This window comes from Nelusetta ayraudi, unplaced genomic scaffold, assembly GCF_046127955.1.
Source record: "Nelusetta ayraudi isolate G7.1 ecotype Tasmania unplaced genomic scaffold, CSIRO-AGI_Nayr_v1 ptg000011l, whole genome shotgun sequence".
Taxonomy (NCBI): Eukaryota; Metazoa; Chordata; class Actinopteri; order Tetraodontiformes; family Monacanthidae; genus Nelusetta; species Nelusetta ayraudi.
Window position 1 is genome coordinate 14,223,082 of NW_027466061.1, and position 13,430 is coordinate 14,236,511.

At 50.2% G+C, this 13,430-nt stretch overlaps 1 protein-coding gene across 14 annotated transcripts in view; it reads right to left on the reverse strand.

Moving 5' to 3' along the window:
- Nucleotides 1-13,430, reverse strand: part of LOC142885126 (muscleblind-like protein 1) — a 36,119-nt gene that overhangs the window by 22,465 nt on the left and 224 nt on the right. For all 14 annotated transcript variants that reach the window (XM_076021269.1, XM_076021267.1, XM_076021264.1 and 11 more), the window contains exon 2: nucleotides 4,486-5,511. In XM_076021269.1, the coding sequence (XP_075877384.1) occupies nucleotides 4,486-4,659 (174 nt within the window). In that variant the 5' untranslated portion in view covers nucleotides 4,660-5,511. The remainder of the gene's footprint in view (nucleotides 1-4,485; nucleotides 5,512-13,430) is intronic.

Below are 13,430 nucleotides of genomic sequence, written 5' to 3' on the forward strand. Positions count from 1 at the left end.
AAAGGTCCCATTATATTCAAAACCATGACATCTCTTATCTCTAGCCTGTCAATAAACTACTATTCCAGATTGCACTCCTTCCAAGAGGTGTGTTACAACACACCGTTGTGGAAATCAGCCCCTCGTTCAGCCACCAGGTTAGTGAAAACACCCCCAGCAGACTCCTTCCTACGAGCAGGATTTCTAGCAGGAGGCTGTAAACAGAGGGCTAAATATGCTGCATTTATGGAGATCTTTCTGGAGGGTTTTGAACCATCAACCAGACAGGACAGCTGACAACCATCCATCTGAACATGAGCAGCGTGGAACCTTTGACACTGACGCTGTTTCCTTCCTGTGCACAACCCAAACCCTCCAAACTCTCCTTTGCATTCATTTCCCACGCTGCCCTGCTCCGGGGAGCACGTTTCACATGGCATGATTTTTTTCATTTTGTCCGTGTCATCGGGCCAAAGAGCGAGTCGGCCGTGCTCTGCCCCGCATGTAAAACGGTCAACTTTGGAAGTAATCGTTGAACGGCAGGGTCACGGAGCTGCCCTTTAAATCTGGGAGCTCCAGCGGTCATTATCGCTCTCCAAATATTTACTCCGCTTTGACATACTGTAGCTGAGCGGATACAGAGGCAGGGCCTTCATACACAGACACACTCTAGCTTAGTTTTACTTCAGTGTCCTACATTAAAACTTGGTTGTGATTGATTGTCTTGCCGCAGGGTTTGTCATCCACATTTGATTACTGCCATGAACGTCTCCTCATGAAAAACAGATTCATCTGCGCCGGCCATTTCTGCTGCAAATAGATTCCCTGCTCCAATTCTCCGGGCATGGACGCTGCAGCAGTGGTTCAGGGCAGGACACGCACATGCGTGCGCGTGTGTGTGTGAGGCTAACAGGGAGAGGAGGGGCGCGGGGAACCCATGCGTGTGTACGTGCATGTGTGGAAAGCATGTGGAAAAAAGGAGGGCAGTGAGTGGCGAGGCAGCGGAGGGAAAGGCCTGAGTTTGGGTGTGACCTGCTCAGCTATGCACTGCTGATCATGTGAGACCTGTTCTAATTATACACCTCCCGAAAAGAAGGCCGATCCTCCCTCGTGGGCTGAGAGTGTGTGCACATGTGTCCAGGAGTGTGTGTTTGTGTGTGTGTGTGTGTGTGTGTGTGTGGAGTCTGTGACCAGCACTGGGGAGCAAACGTGGCTTCATGATCCACAAGTAAATATAGAAGCTGTCTCTTTTTTTCTTTTCTAACTCTGGAGTCGAAGCCTGACCAGGAAGCTGCTGCTGCTGCTGCTGCTGCCGCTGCCGCTGCTGCTGCCGCTGCTTCACTTTCTGCCCCGAGATGCATTTTTCAACAGCTCCTGGGCAAAACGGAGTGCACGTTGTGAGGGATTTTCTAGGGACGTGTGTTCGCCGGATGAAAGTCAGGATATAAAATGCAATATAAGTCAAATTGTTCCTTTCTACAGGGTGCAGGAATCGAAATTGTGCCACTGCGCCTATTTCAGGTCACATCTGTCTCTGGTGAATTCATATAATTAAAAAAAAAAAGAAAAAAGAAAAAAGTGAACCAGCAGCTAGTTTCACTCCCACACCAGCTGCCTCTCCAGTTTTAGTTCCCCTTCCTAAAATAATCACTCATTTTTCGATTGCAAATTTCTGACACCTGAACTCACATACTTGGAGAGTGGAGATGTGGAGGTTTTATTTATTTTGCTTTAGCTAAATGTGTTTGCAGGACAGCCATAACTGGTATAAGCAAGTCATCTTCCACACAACAGTGTTTCAGTAGAAGTGATCGTGTTGACTACTGAGAAATAAATTTGTAATTGATTTTGCAACCGATGATTGTAATCCTAAACATTTGTTTTCACTTTTTGGCAGTTAGTGGATTTGCCTGCAGTGGCTAGCATCTTTTCTTGGCTACCTGAACACGTCAGGGAAAAACAAAAAACAAAAAAACAAAACAGTGCCTACAATGTATTCAAAGCTCAGAGGGATAGTTTACCTAAAACTGAAGCTTCTCCAATGCGTTGTTCTTTATATTACATAAAATATTCTTTATATATTGTTCTTTATATTATATAAAGAACAACGCGTTGTTGTTCTTTATATAATATAAAGAACAATATTGTCCGATCCACACAACCAAGGACTTCCACTCGGTGCCAATACAATGCAACCACAAACTGTCATTGCACAAATGACACTGGCGAGCACAACGTTGATGTCGCCATTTTAACAGCAACTGAGCTCCTCCTTCCTGAAACTAGGGTAGAAGCCACACAAGTGCTCTGGTGACGTGTTGTTTTTGTGTTTGGTTTGAAGTATGTGAGCACTTGACCACCGGAGGCTTCCAGTGCTTTGGCATTGGGTGGAATTCTGTCTTCCAGAGAACCTCAGGACGGTCGTGTGGACGAGAAAACACCACAACGGCCCAAAACAGCTCAGTGGTCGTTGGCAAGGGGCGAAATTTAAATTTTGGGCAGCTGCCCGTGTCGTATGGGAACAGGCAGCTGTATTTTAACGAGCGTCTTGATCGCTGGCAATATTTAATAAGAGCCACGACAGATTGTAAACGATCTAGGCGACACATAATGTAAATCTGGTATAAAATATCACAATGGAATATAATAATGTGGTCTGGCTGCATTGGATAAACTTGAAATTATACCCCGCTTGGGTCTCAGTGGCCCCTCCTCCTCCTTTCCATCCCATAATATGTTCTGTCTCTGCCTTTCTCTCTCCCTCCCTGCGTTTCCTCCTGTTTCCACTGTGGGCTTTTTTTTTAAGAGACCTCCTCTGTTTTTCATTTACCACTGGAAAAAATGTGGCATTTGCAAAAACTATCACCCATCTCCATTAATCCCTGCGGCTCCGTGGAAAAGTGCTCATCCGCAAACTGCCAGCGACCATGTGAAGGACCGATGACGTTTTGACCATTCAATACCGTCAGACGTCACACAAGGGAAGAAAGGAAAAATCCTGGTTGGTACGATCGGTCATGACCACCAGCAGATTATGACTCTGCAGCAATAACATTCATCTGAAAACATCAGCTGCAGTTCTCAAACAGCAGGGAGCTTTTCAATACAAAATGTCAAAGACTACCAGAGAATTTTGTGAACAACTTCTCCGCAGTGTCTTTTTCTAACCGACTTCTTTTACTTAAACTACAGGAAATTTAAGTGAAATTATTAATAATCACTGGGAACAAAGACCAGAAACTACAAAAAAATAATAAATATGGCTCAAGATCTAATAAATACCAGCGGCCTGATTAATCTTATAATTTTGACAACAGCAACACGCACACGCACACACACACACACACACACACACACACACACACACACACACACACACACACACACAGTGTGAGGAAACTTGGGAAGGGTAAAGCCAGTACTTGACAGTGGCTCTCTGCCCACATCTGGTGATAAAGGTTTTTGTGAGGCGGCACACACACACACACACACACATGCGCGCACACACACACAGACCACACTTGTCCTCATCTTAACCCCGACCTGCTCGCACTCGGCAGATGACTAAGTCACCAAACTGTGTTGGACACAAACTGAAGTAGAATGGCGCGCGCACACAAAACGCGTGTGTGTGTCAATGCCGGGAACTACGCCCATCCAGAATGATCCAGAGCTCCCACTAAAAAAAAAAGGCCGCGATTGTGAAAGAAAAAAAGAGGACGTGACAGAGGAGGAAAAAGAAAAAAAAAAAAAGAAGGTGTTTTTGCTCTGCTGTCTAAAAATGGAAAATTACTGCATGTGGTGCAGCAAATGTGGCCTCTGACTTCCCTCTAAACACACACATACACATACACATACACACACACACACACACACACACACACACACACACACACACACAGGCAGACGTCCCCCCCTCTAACTGCCCCCAGGCCTCTAGCAGGAAGTGGTTTGACTGGGTGAGATCTACACGATGACGCTATCGCCTCCTTCTATCTCCCTGCAGAAAAATGTCTCGCTCCGGGCTTTCACAGCGGTCCGGAGCAGAGCAGCTGGCGCGCCGCACTGTTCTGCCACCTCTGCACAAGCGCCGACCGACTTTGCGCTGGCAGTTAAACGGCACCTGAATCACACAGTTTCCTCAGGAATTCCACAGAAGCGCCTGACTTCTGCTTCCTGAATCTCAAAAGCTGAAACTCCGCCCCCCCAACCCTTCACTGCTTTCTCCACCTCCCTCCTCCCGGACGCTCCTCCTTCTCAAAGACCCGGATCACATGTTGCTGTCACCTGACCAGAAGTGGGTGGGGCCGTGAAGGGAGAGCACATGTCAAGGCCAGATGCATGAGGCAGACTGCAGACAGTTGCTGCTTCCTCTTTTTCAAGCCCACGTATCTCTCCAGCCTCTCATTTAGACTTTTAGACTTCCTGTCCTCCCCCCTGAACCCCTCGCCCGCCCACACACACACACACACACACACACACACACACACACCCGACCGTTCTTACCTTGAGCGAGTCGAAGCATGCAATGACACGGCCGTTGTCCACCTGGCAGCTCTTGGCTGGGTGAGCAAACTTGCACTCCTGGTCGGAGCGCGAGCACGTGCCCCTCTGGAACTCCCGGCACACCTCCAGCGTGAGCCACTTTGTGTCTCGGATCTGGGCAATGTTCAGCGCCATGGCTTGAAGCTTGTCAGAGGTATTCCTGATTGAGATGTGTTCAGGTTCAGCCCCTAATGTCTTGATCCAAGAGGGCACGGGTGGGGGGGGGGGGGGGGTAAAAAAAAATGTCCTTAAAGCAGCCTTGGATGAGTTTATGACGATCTGATGTGAAACATTCAAAGCGAAGCTCCGACTGATTGACAAGGCTCCTCTCCACTGAGCGAAATGTTGCTTCCCTGCGAGTTTGATCAGATAATAATCCCGATCAATCCACCGCCGAGACTCGGGGGAAGCGACTCCGGCTTTCAGTCGCTGCTCTTTCTACTCTCCTCGTTCCGCTGTCACTCGCTCAACGGTCTCATCAGCGACCTTCGGGGAGCCGACAGCGCTCTGGTTCAGGCGCGGAGGGGCAGGCAACGGAGGTGATCGTCTGAGTGAAGCCCACCGAGGAGGGTTTCAGGGCACTGCGGGCTCGAGCGGAGGCTTCCGAGGGTCGGAAAGGCGAAAAGTTTAAAAACAAAACAAAAAAAAAAGGCAAGGCAGGTGAGATGCTGCGTGGGCCTTGTGGCGTGTCGGCGCTGCTGCGGTGAGGCCGAAGGTCGCTGGAGGACACTCGGCTGTCGGGGGGCGGCCAGGCGGTGAGGAGCGGCGCTCAGATGGAGGCGGATGGCTGAGCGGGCCGGAGGAGCGCAGGTGGTGGGGAGGGCGTGGCTGCTGTCCTTGAACTGGAGTTACCGTGGCAGCAAGCGAGCGAGGCAGAGGAGGAGGAGGTGGAGGAGGAGGCAGCGGTGGGAGCGGGCGTGGGGGGGGCGGAGCCTCAGCTGTAGAAGCAGGTCAAAGCTGCAGCAGACATCAGGGAAGGCACTTCCTCTGTCGGGGAGAGATAGAGAGGTGGATAAGGCAGTGAGTGAGAGTGAGTGCACACGGGAAAGAGAAGACAGGCGGGTTTGGCCTCACGACTCTCACTTGCCCTCACGGTGTTTTCATTCGCTCGGCCGCCCGAGCGACAGAATATGTAAATGTGTCAGAAACGTGGGGGTGGCACTTTAAACAAACACAACTTTCAGCCGCCCTGCGCCCTCCGCGCGCACACATGGCGAGCACACGCTCATCACGCCATACGCAAACGCACAAAGGAGCCATTCATGACTCCCTCCACCTCTGCTGGTCACCGCAGGAGGAAAAACAAACAAACAAACAAATAATAATTTAAAAAAACCAACAATTTAAAATAAAATTTACCAAATCAGATCAGACGCGAGCAACTTACGGGGTGCGCAGCAGAAGCCGGCCATTACAAATGAGTTTAGAGGTGAAAGAAGGGAAGAGAGTGAAAGCGGTGGGGAAGTGGAGGCAGGGCAGCAGCAGCAGAGGGAGGGGGACGAGGAGGAGGACGAGGAGGAGGAGGAGGTGGAGAGGGAGGAGGAGGAGAGGTTAGTCATTTCCCTTCCCGCGAAGCGGTGCAAAGTGCGGGGACCAATGAGAGCGGGCGGAGTTGCAGCAACAATCTGGGCTGAGCGCCAGGTGAGAGCAGAGGGGGGCGGAGCAAAGAGGAGGTTGACCTGCCTGCTGCAAGGGGAAGGGAGAGAGAGAGAGAGAGAGCGAGAGAGAGAGAGAGAGAGAGAGAGAGAGAGAGAGAGAGCCAGACGGCGCTAATCTCACTCTCTCCCCCGACTTCCCCAGCGACTACCTGGTTTTCACACCGACCGCTGATAAATTCCCATCTGCGTAAAACCATCAACAAAATTCCAGGTAGTTTTAAATCTGAAGAGGGCCAAAGAAAAAAAAAGAAAAAAAAGAAGGGATCAGCGCGTCTCGCAGATTCTGCGACAGCATCTTGTTTACCGTTTCAATTCTAAACAAAATTCCCCCGTTATCGCCCTCAAAGGAGGTCGCGGGTTTAAGGGTGTTTTTTCCTTCCTTTTTATTTATTTATTTTTTGCTGTCAGGGCCGCTCTATTTTCGGCCATTCCGTCGAGCGCGGTTTGCACGGGGAATTTGAATGGCCGAGGTCCCTGACGGATTGTGGGAGGTGGGAGGTGGAGGGGGGGGGGGTCGTTCTGCTCTTATCGCAGAGTAAGTCACCACGCCCCTGTCTCTTCCCAGAACAGCGCGCGCTGGTCCAGCTAGCCGCAGACCCGCTTGCTAGCTTGCGCCGCTCTATCAGGGCTGCGCAGCGGTGCGGCCCAGGTCAGCGTGACGCAGCAATACGGACGAAAGCACCACGCGTCTGAGGGAAAAGGCGCCTTATTTCATTCTGATAGAATCTGCAGTTAGAAGTGACCTTTAGAGCGCACGCGTATCCATAACACAATTACCCTTCTCCCATCTACACACACAAACACACACACACACACACACACACACACACACTGACACAGTGCAGATTCACCTTCAATATCCTGTGCCTCAGCATGACCTCACTGTCGAGTATGGTTTTGAAATGCTGCTACTGTCCAGCACTAAGCGCTGGGGTTTTATTTTGCAGTTTCTACAGGGATTCACTTGCCAACAAAAAAGAAACATCTCGAGTAAATCGACCGGCCTCATGTTTTGAAAAGTAAGTGATCCCACGCAGACTGCGGGTGTTTTCTGTCCATATGACAAAGGACAGGTTCGTATTTACAGTCAAGCATTAACTCTGTGTGCAGACCCTGATGCCACGGTGCCACTGCCACAGAAAGTCAGTACTCTTGGAATTCAATGAGCTCAGATGGGTGAAAATATTTTTGAACCAGATGATCTTCTATTGCTTCTTCACACACCTGGACACAAGCTATGGAGCCATCTTTATGAAGTCTTGGGGATGTCTTCAATTATGGCTCAACTACTGCAATTTTTCACTGATCGGAAAACAAACATTCAATAAATAAACATTAAATTAATCATCACTGATTATGATTTTACGTACTCCGTACTATACTATATAGTACTACAATAGAACCTACAAAATCTCCATCTAGATGGGAACAGGGACAACTATTTTTTGGGTTAGTGGTTCTGTCCGTTACAAACCACGTTGCGTGATGTGGCACAATCATGCGTGAATTCTTAGCGGCGGCCCATCATTGGTTTTTGCGCTCCCAGCTATCCAGCTGAGCCGCACCAGCTGTGTTTCCTCGCTGCAGACATGCGGCACCATCCAGGTAACACTCCACCGCATGCTGTAACATGTAGCGCAGAAACAAAAGCACTTCAATTAGCTGTACTGGAACACAAAATCTCCCCAGACCTGATGTCCGAAAAGCAGCATGCCGGCTACATTCAGCGTGGCTGCCTTGGCTCAGTTCCCCCGCCACACCCCACCCACCACCACTTACAGTCAGATCAGCCCACTTTTGTCAGTGAGAGATGATGTGGGACAGTGTGAGACAGCGCCGGTGTAATAATGAGCTCTTGTTATGAGCCATCAAGCCTGGACACGGACGTCCGTCTCATATTGATTGCTTGATGTCTTCTTCTTCTTGCCAGAGCGCCACTCCCTGCATCTGCATCCTCTTTGGCTCCACTTTATGCAGTTCCACCTGCATTGTGCTCTAACGTCGTCCACCTCCCTGCTCTAACTGGACAGCTGAAAGGCATCAGACTGCCGCTCCTCGGCTCTTTCAGACGTCCACAGCGAGGCCAAAAAGGCCTCGCTGTGAAGTCCTCGCGGACGCTCCACTGAACTCTGAGGAGGCTCGGGAGGCTGGTGCAAGGTCAGTCACACTGGTGGGGTGGGGGAGGTGGGGTAACGCACTCTCAGCGAGGCCTCTTTCGCATCAGATGGTTGCAACAAGGAGTGGGGACACGCAGTCACGGGACAACACTTGGAAAAACAGCATCTCACGGAAATAACTCGCAGCTCCTGCGAACTTTCTCTCGGCTGTGAGTCACAGGGCTCCCGCTGAAGGCGCGCTGAAGAGCGAACCAGGCGTCAAAAGCTGCCGACGTGACGGTGACGGATGGCGTTCGGACACGTCGCGAGACACAGAGGCAGCTTTGTTGGGGGCGGGGGTGGGGTGGGGTGGGACTTGTCTCGAAGGAGTGAGAAGGGGCAGAGCGACGCGCTAGCGGCAAACCCAGGCTGGTCCCAACTTTGCCGCGGTGACTCACAGCTAGAAAAAACAACCAGAGGAGAGAAAAAAAGGGTGTGGCGTAAAGTTATGGAAGGAATTGTTGACTGATTGGCGCATGATTAAACAGGGCTGGCATACCTCGAGCCTGCAGGCCGCGACTGACTGCGGCCCCTGCGCTGCATAAACGCATAATAACCGTATCGTAAAACAATGCGCCGGCTTAAGCCTGTTGCAAATAAAGCAAGAATGAGTTTCAGAGGAACGTTACTTGTCAAACTGCAACATCCGTCGTGGGAGAAAAACCAGCAAAGCCTGAGCTTCTGCTTTCCTTTCCCTTTCTTTTGTTTTTTTTTTGTTTTAGCTTCGTCCGCTGAGAAAAGAGGTGTTCATCTCTTTCTATTTGCTGCTGCTGCTGCTGCTGCTGCTGCTGCTGCTGCTGCTGCTGCTGCTACTGCTGCTGCTGCTGCTGGGTGAAAGAGCGGCCTCAGCATATCGACAGAGTCAGGGTGACATTGTGCTGAGGCGGGTCAACACAGGGGAGGGCGCCGCGAGGAAACGCAACACCGGGGGGTGTGCGCGTGGGGATCCGGGGGGGTGCAGGGATGCAAGCGCTCACAGTATAGCATGTCGATACTGGCCTCGCTGACCTTTACGGTGCACACAAGCGTAAATATGAACATGTGAGCGTGCTCCTCTCGCCGTCTCTTCGTCGGTTTCTGTGCTGCTGCGCCGCTCGGTGGCCCCGGTGACCCTCTGTACCGAACGCGCTGCTGTGCAGACTGCGTTTCTTTGGATGATGGGGCTTTTCATGCTGCTCCACACATCTCACTCAGAAAGGTGCGCATGGAATGAAGGCTCGGAGGCCGTGGTTGTGACTGCAGTGGCGTAATAAATTGACACGAAATGATGTAGTTTGTTCTGTTTTTCAAGGTTGTTTGAGCGGAGGCGGGCACAACTCTGGAATCACTGCTCATACATCTTGCCAACCTCCTACATAAGAGTGTTTTCAATCATTTCTTTGATTGTTTCCCATGGATTCCTTAAACCAATCAGCTTCCTCGATGGGAGGAGGTACAGGAGGGGTTAGGCAGAGAGGAAAGAAGGACACGGATGTAGCTCTGAAAAACCAAAGAAGACAAAGAAGACGAAGAAGACGAAGACGAAGAAGAAGAAGAAGAAGAAGAAGAAGAAGAAGAAGAAGAAGAAGAAGAAGAAGAAGAAGTGTCCTGTAGCACAGAAGTTGCTGTGATATTTCACAATAATAGGCCAACAAAAAAATCACTGAAGCCTTTTTTTCTGTGTCACTCTTTCACTTTACTCTCAACTGACGCGTGGCAGACGTTGTCGCTCCCACCAACAGGAAGTCTTGAGCAGGCTGATCTCAAAGTCCATCCAGTCACCTCCCTTCCTAAACGGTCTTCGTGGGCTCTCTAGCTCATAGACAAGTGAGAGGGAATCAAAAAGATTTACCAATTTTCCACACTGAGGGGATTCCTGAAAGGACACCGTTTGCTGATGTCATCCTGTCCGCTCAACAATTATTTTAAGCAAAGAATTTTTGCAATCAGATTCAATAACGGCGTCCTGAAAGTGGGCCTTGTTATGCCAGGAACGCAGAACCAAACAAAACCTATTGATTCCAGAGTGAGGGAGCAAACCTCTGGAGACAATTAAACCTGTTGTGTGGCATGCATGGACTGAGACATGCACCCCCGCGCGCACACACACACATACACCGATAAGGCACACATGCAGACCTATGCAAACACACAAGCCACTCACTATGAGTCCTGGCACAGTGTGTTGTTTCTTAAGCCGTGGTGAATATCAGACTGTTTGCATCACTGCATCTGTGTTTGTGTGTGTGTGGTGAGGTCGCTGGACGGTGCGGATAATGGTCGGCCTTATGGTTTAATGAGAGGCTCATTGGCTCACATTTGGGCCGTCCGCTAGCAGAGATGGTTCTCCCGCACGGCGGCAAACACCTTCATTGTTGTCCTGGGAGTCGCTTACATCCCCATTATCAGCAGGAACATTGGGGAAATGTTCGCACAGGCGCAAACATGCAGCGGGTCGACGGAAACACACTTGTTTGAACACAAGTCCTGCTGGTTGTTTAGGAGTCAGTTAAACTGTCTATACGTTGATTTTTCCATAATCTCTCAAGATTCAAAAACTTTATTTGTCACATTCTCAAGGTGGATGTGCAGTGTGAAATGACAAAGGTGGCAATGCTTCTGAGAGGCCGTGCAAACAGCAAAAACAATATTGACAGTAAAAAAAGGAAGAGCAGCAAGAACAATCTGAAGTAACACGATAAACAACCTTTTTTTTTTGTATCCACCAAAGAAAATGCATGTCATCAGCAACAAGCACACCGTGCATACCCTTTCTGCACCACCATTTCCTGCAATTTCCAGCAGTCGTTTGTGCCATTTTCATGATTTGGCCACCGACTTTCATGGGAAGCCGGGCTCGGCTGATACCTCGTGTTTCTGAGCCTCCATTAAAGCAGCAGGCGCAGGTTAGTGGAAGGTAACGAGGCCGCCGGAGGAGAGGCGGGAGAGCAAAAACAAACGCTGCGTGTGTCATGTGAGGTCAAGAGTGCCGCGTTGTTTTGGTTTGGGAGACGGAGACGTTTGAGAAGTCAGGGCCGCCAGCAGGAGCTGATGCAACCGAGAGGGGCCGAGGGAAAACAAGAGCGACCTGGCACTCGACGCGTGTTCCTCTGGACGGAACAATAAAAGAAAATAATAACCGAACACTCGCTGCCGCGACGTGCTGCTCACCCCCGCTGGGCTGTTGTGTCTACAGTACAACAGATATTGGATCTTTGGGGACAACGTCGGGCAGAAAAAAAAACAAACGAACAAACATTTAGCACCGACTCGGCCCCCGTCTCTGCACACCTTTCCCATCGCACCACGACAGACTTCATATTTAAGTTGCCAGCTGAACAAACAAACTGACTGTTGACTGAGTGGATGCAGGAGCCACTTATCCCGTGCCCTCTGCTGACACCTCAGGCAAACTACTCTTCTACTCAGACGGAAAGAACTGGCTTGTTTTGGGACAGTTTAGGGGGTGGCGCGGGTCGAGGGTCTCTCGAACTCTTGCTCCGAGCGGCTGAAATGTGGTCAAGGCGCAGTAGGAACATGGAGGGAAGCCCTGGTGTAATGAAGGCTTAACCTGTCAGCACATAAGCAGCCACGCGTATAATCCTGTCTTCAAGGCAGATCCTCCATCACAAGGCAGAGAGAGGCACACGAAAGGCGAGAAATTTGCACCTCGGCTCACACACACACACACACACACACACTCACGAACGTGTGCACAGCGATACGCAACAATCACCCTAAGCATTACTACACACATTATCTACAACGCCGATAACACTGAAGACTTGACTGATGACAGTGAGGACCTTCTAACGGGTCTCAATAGCACAACCCTTTCTCATCCACTCATGTCTGTGAGCAGTTACAGGTAAAGACGAGAAGCCAACAGTCCAACACCCTGAATTAGTGACTTCTTCATCATGATTTCCTGCTGTCCGTATACAGCTTCTTTGGACTCTCAGGAAAGAATAGGACCTTAAAATAAAGACACACAGCGTTTAAACAGGACACATTTATCACGGCGAGAGGCAAACAGTTAGAAACTTTACCAGATGGACCTCCGCAAAAAAGAAGAGAGAACTCGGTAACGCCTATAAGAACCTCTCCAAGGTGAAGAACGTCATACTGTCGGTGCAGATAAAGATCGACTAGTTAAATATTGTCATTTATTGCTCTGGGCTATTGTGTCCTCCGCTGTCCTCCTGCTCGTCCCTCTTCCCTTTGCTCCATAACTTTCCTACTTTCTCTCAGTTACCCTCCTTTGGTCAGATGCACGAAAACACTCACTCTGTCCAATGCGCACGTACACACACACACACACACGCGCGCACATACGCAAATGCTGGCAAACGCATGCGCGCGCACACACACACACACACACACACACACACACACACACACACACACTCTTTGCTCGCGACCCGGAATGCTTGGCAAGATCCGACTGTACTGAAATACTGTGCGAGCCATATAAGGCAGCAGCAGCTTCACATGTCACACATAATTTACATGCAGCAGGGCGGGAATTTGCCACATACATGCACATGCAAAACCACGCGTGTCTGCCTTCAGGACTGACTGACTGACTGACGCAGCACGACGGGGCGACCAGCCGAGAGGGGATCAAATTTGGACTTTTTTCCCCCTCCCTGCTGGTGAAAGCGAGGCCCTTCAGGATAACTCCAAACATGTCCGGTGTTGAGTCAGACACAGGGAATGAAAGCTGAGTGGGCGAGCTATTGATCCTCTCCACTGCTTCCTGGAACAACCACGGCCCTCTAAACACACACACACACACACACGCACGAGCGCGCACGCACACACACATGCACAGACACCAGCAGAAAAATATTCTTGCTAACTAGCGCTACCCTCAGGAAGTAGCTATTGTGTTACTGTCTGCCTCGAGCCAAGTATGTGTCTTGCAGTGTGTGCGTGTGTGTGCGCCAAAGAATGTGTGCGACTGCCTCTATGCGCGCGCACACACACACATGTAAAGACAAACAATCCCTGCGCTGACTTGGGAAAGTGGAGACCGCAGCGTCCGCGGGAGGCGACATGGCAACAGAGAGCGGCCAGACGGGGAGGTGCTGCTGGGGAACGGAGCTCTTAC